General features: G+C 33.1%; 1 protein-coding gene across 1 annotated transcript in view; it reads left to right on the forward strand.

Moving 5' to 3' along the window:
• LOC117123082 overlaps window positions 1-5,379 on the forward strand; it is a 129,354-nt gene that overhangs the window by 11,160 nt on the left and 112,815 nt on the right. Inside the window, exon 2 of the mRNA XM_033268911.1 lies at window positions 1,419-1,634. Within this exon, the coding sequence (XP_033124802.1) occupies window positions 1,562-1,634 (73 nt within the window). The 5' untranslated portion in view covers window positions 1,419-1,561. The remainder of the gene's footprint in view (window positions 1-1,418; window positions 1,635-5,379) is intronic.

Genomic DNA, 5,379 nt, shown 5'->3' on the forward strand with positions numbered 1-5,379 from the left:
TACTGGGTTATGCCTAACACTCCCTCTTATTTTCATTTATGTCAGTGCAGCCGTTTTTGATATATGTTGCACACAAAAATACCACACGAAAATACCAAAACGTTACACACACGCACACACACACACACACCCCACCCACACACACAAACGTTAACACCCCAAATTACTACAAAGAAATGTCATTATTTTTAAGAAACTAGAAAATAAAATTAATATCCTTTGCAGCGGTAAAAATGAGTACTTAAGCCTAAATATATATCTATTATATCTGTCTCTTATACAAATACAAACTAAATCAGACAAACAGTATAAACCCCAATGGCAAATATCCCCACCAATGACGCAGGGCCATCGGAAGCACACCGGCCGCACAGGCTTTGGCCGGACGACTTTTTCCCAATTGTATTACTCTTAAAAATGAATATACTCTGATACCTGAATTTAGTTATAATGTTAGCATTAAATTGACTTTTTAATGTTGTATACCGTATTTAAACAAAAATCCACCATTTTCATTCACCGTTTCTGTATTGCACATGTACATTTCAACTTTTTTCACAATCCTTAATTTTAATAATTAAGATTGATTTTAAAAATCTTTAGAGATATACATATAAATAGTGGCCCAAGCCTATGTCGTAATTACGACATAAATATGTCGAAATTACGACATACGTATGTCGTAATTACGACTTATTATGTCGAAATTACGACATACGTAAGTCGTAATTACGACTTATTATGTCGAAATTTTGACATACGTATGTCGAAATTTCGACATATTATGTCGTAATTTCGACATATTATGTCGTAATTTCGACATACGTATGTCAAAATTTCGACATACGTATGTCGTAATTTCGACATATTATGTCGAAATTTCGACATAATAAGTCGTAATTACGACATACGTATGTCGAAATTTCGACATAATAAGTCGTAATTACGACATAAAAATATATATTTCAGTGGCCCTAATAGGCTTTCGTAGATATGACCTATTGTGCAACTCAGAATTAAAATCAAGTGAATAATTTTAGAATTGTGCAAAGGTCAAAGGTGAATTCAAGGCTCCCCTCTGAATTTTCGGAAATATATATCAAATAGAAAAACATAAAAATTGCATTCAAGTTTAAGCGTGAGGGTGTATTTCCGGCCACAAAGAATATTGTGTCTGGACCCTCCCATCTATAAAATTCGATCCTTGGGTCGATCCTTTCAATGTTACTTAATGTTTGCCTGTGGTTCTTACCGAATAATTGTTTAGTTTAGGACCTCAAATTTCTGTATTCAAACAGATTACCATACCAGATGATTAAGTACATTAGAATAACAGTATTAAAATGAATAGCTGGATAGTCTTCATTATCCCGTCAAACAACATTTTATTATTAGTTATGCATATTTCTATTCTGTAGGTAAATCAAATTCGCTGCATCAACTCAACGTACTGGATCCAAAAAGACGTTTGTGTGCAACTAGCCTTTACAGCACTGGCATTATCATCTTGCGCCATAAAACACTCAAATGAAAGAACATTTGTAACATTTTGTGGCAGACTATGGCAGCAGATAACAATGAAACATACGGTATCACACAACCTGTGTACATTCAAGAGATTGTACATCACAGTGGTAAGAAACTGCATTTGTTCTTTTCAAAGATTCAAAATAACTTACTGTTACTGTTACTGTTTTATTCATCATCATCAATAGATTACTTACATTTCAGAAGAAAAAAAAATTGTGTTTTTTTTTAATTGATAAATGAATGAAGTCATGTATAGGTCCGAAGGCACTTAAGCTCAGACCACCTAAGAAAAAAAAAACGACTAAGAACTTGAGGCTATAATTTAAAAATTAGAATTAAAAATTAAAACTAAAAATTAGTTTTTTAACAGTACAATAAATATACTTTATTGCAAACTTAAGAAAAATTTGAAATGTACAGAATAACTAATAGTAATATACAAAAATATATGAAACATTTAAAATATTCAATTAAAACTCTTCTCAACATTAAAGTACAATAAAAAATAACAATAATAATAATAATTTAATGTGATAATATTAAGAAATGTTTTAAAAAACTCCCATAAACACAACATTAAAATACAATAAAGAGAGAACAGTACAATGGCATAATAAAGGAGACAAATAAATACCTTCAAAATGTGGTTAGTCAAACGACAGGTTTATCCTTGGCAAATACAGTACATCGTAACATTGTGGCAGATATGTTTCAGCCAGGGCGAATGCGGTATAAAAAAGCTGGGCCTACAGCGAGGCTAAAGGGCAAACACTTTGAACCTCGATATTATGCAATTGTTAATTGCACAGAGCCTAGGTTGGAGATCAAGATGGAAATTAATTAATTTATGAATCATGGGATATCATTCATAACATAGTGTAAACAATGCTCTGTAGAAGTATTATGTATATGTGACACCTCCCTTTCTGTTAAAAATAAACATGTTCAAGAAGTAATTATAAACAACTAGCATCAAAACAACTATTCTTCAAATATGCTTTAAAAAAGAAAAAAACAACGTTAATGACGTGATACCAACTGGTACTTGCACCTGGAATTTATCACTAACAAAATACAGTGCATATGATGCACTGAAACTTATCACTTGGTAATTAGGCCTATTTGTACAACAAAAATCCTAAAAGCACTTAGGCATTCGCATTTTTGTTGGTCTAGTCACGACATGTTCCTCTGCCTGAGCGGGTTCGGTGTGAATCACAATTTTAAGAAGTGTCGATCACCTCTGTAGTATGGGCCATGACAAATTTCGCTAGGTTGGTCACGTGACGTAATAAGGCCTAATGGGTCGACAAAGAATATAGATCGAACGAGCAGCGAGCCCAAAATCGTAAAATCAACAGAATTGCATGATGGTAGGCCAGTGGAGTAGGGCGCCGCGTATTGGCAGTATGTATAAAAACTTGCCTAGTGTAGGTTATTCATATAGGCTACTATAGTGAGTTCTGACCCTATTAGGTATTTATTAATTATTCTAGGTCTATCTATTCTTGTTCTTATAGCTTATTATATAAGAATTGGATAGACTAGGCTAGGCCCCTAGCTTTCAAATAAAAAAAAGGAACATTACAGTGTACACTATTATGATAGGTGTAAAAAAGATCTATAGTACTAAATAGAGGTCTACTTCGACAAGGCCTCACCTAGGCGAGGTTAAAACAAGGCCTATTGATTATTTAATATTATTATTATTATTATTATTATTATTATTATTATTATTATTATTATTATTATTATTATTATTATTGTTATTATTATTATTATTGGAGTGATGTTTTTGCCCTACCTGACGTGTTATTGTACCGAATATACTCAGTACGATAACACGTCAGGTAGGGCAAAACATCACTCCCATGATATTTCCTGACGCAAATTCATATCTTTATAGCACTTGCAGTACCCGCTGCTACTAGAGGGGATCTGATTCATCACTAGATCACCAAGCGCAAGCTCGGTGGTCTAGTGGTTAAGACATCAAGCTAGATACCTGGAGGTCGTGGGTTCGATTATGTTATTATTATTATTATTATTATTATTATTATTATTATTATTATTATTATTATTATTATTATTATTATTATTATTATCTGATTATGTTATGTAAAAGTGTTTGTGCCGTAAAGCACATATTTGATGTTGAATGTTGGTTAAACTGCCAGTATACCAAATTGATAGGAAATTGAAATTTAGAGTTTTTCCATAATTTGCTTTTCTAATGCTCCAAAAGATACTGGCCCCAAACATTGGGATTTTTTCGAGAAATGCTAGGCCTAGGCCCCTGCATGTCTACGGCCTGTTTAGGTATGCACGAGTCTTGCATGCGCGAACTGCGATTTTGACACGATACGATTTCTAGGCTGCTTAGGATTTTTACAAAGGATCACATAAATTCAAAAGCATACAAAGCGCATTGAAGGCTAGAAGAAGTAAATAAAATACTATCTTGAACATCATAGTGCCTTTCCTTGCCAGTTATTTCTCACGTTAATGGTTGGCGAATGCTTTCGAAACTTTAACACTGATCACATTGTAAATTCTCCATAGTAATAGCCACTATGTCGCTGTAAACCAACCTCGCGGCGGAATGTGTCTTACGTACTAAAACAGGCTCCAGTTCATATCATGTTAATTTATGGCAACAACGAATTTCCGAATCAGAATTTTATATTGTACAGGAAAAACGTTGGTTCCAATTTTTTTGTGGAGAAGAGATATTCACCATTAAACAATTGTCTGCTGCTCTCTATTGGTGAACATTTTATTTTTATTGCTTTGTTGGCTGCTTTTCTCATTATATTGATATTTTGTCTTATGTTTGTAATTAATTTGATAAACAAATTCCATATTTATTCATGTTTATTTTTCTTCATTAAACAATGTAAATTACCATATTTGTTCATTGCATTGGCAGTTTTTCAGGTGCGTTTCCCAGTCTAGGCAAAAACAAAATCATTTAGCAGACTGCTTGATTATGAGAGCAATTGTAAACACCGTAATTTTTTTTTTAAATAAACGCCCTGAGGCTTTCATTGTTAAGAAGGGTTTTGAGGGAGCGTTTATTGTGGGAAGCGTTTACTCGAGGGAGGCATTTATTATAATAAATTTTTTTTGTGTGTGAATTAGATGTGTATATACTCAATTAAACGCCCGTAAATTTCACTACAACACATTTTTACTATCAAAATGGAAGACATTAAGTACTGGAGTAGAAAATTAATATAATCTGTTGACAATGATGTAGGCTTTGTTGACAGTCATTTGGGTGGGTGGGGGATGATAATTTGAGAAAAATATTTCAGGAGTTACAGAAAAAAGGTGACATGACATGTCTTGATATTAAAAGCTAGGACCCACAGGTCTAAATAATAATGAATTGTAGATTATGAATTTACCTACGGTAATAACAGGCACTTTCCATTTTAACTTGCAAATTAAAATTCTCCGCTTTGAACACCATCTTAGAATTTCTGTTTAATTTTGGAGCTAATACAAAATAAAAAAAAAAATGTGATTTAAACAGCTTCCATTCATCTTTGGCTTATCTTCAAGTAAGGCATACGTTAAGCATGGCTCAATGTTATAGCCCGACTTACTTTGCCAGGCGTTCAGACTAGCTGGATTAGCCAGGCGCGAGAACGTGCATAACCGTAATAACCAGGAAACCCTGGTCAACGAGAGAACCCCTACAGTGATTAAAGCCCCATTCCCGGCAAAATTTCAGTTTTTAAGAAAAATCTAATTTTTGTATAATGTTATAAAGATTTATAAATATAATACGGAATTGCTAGTTTAACTGAATTTAGACATTCCTAAGAATGAAAAAAATGTGAA

Source organism: Anneissia japonica, unplaced genomic scaffold (genome assembly GCF_011630105.1).
Source record: "Anneissia japonica isolate Jap-2015-1 unplaced genomic scaffold, ASM1163010v1 scaffold287913_len271248_cov200, whole genome shotgun sequence".
Classification (NCBI taxonomy): Eukaryota; Metazoa; Echinodermata; class Crinoidea; order Comatulida; family Comatulidae; genus Anneissia; species Anneissia japonica.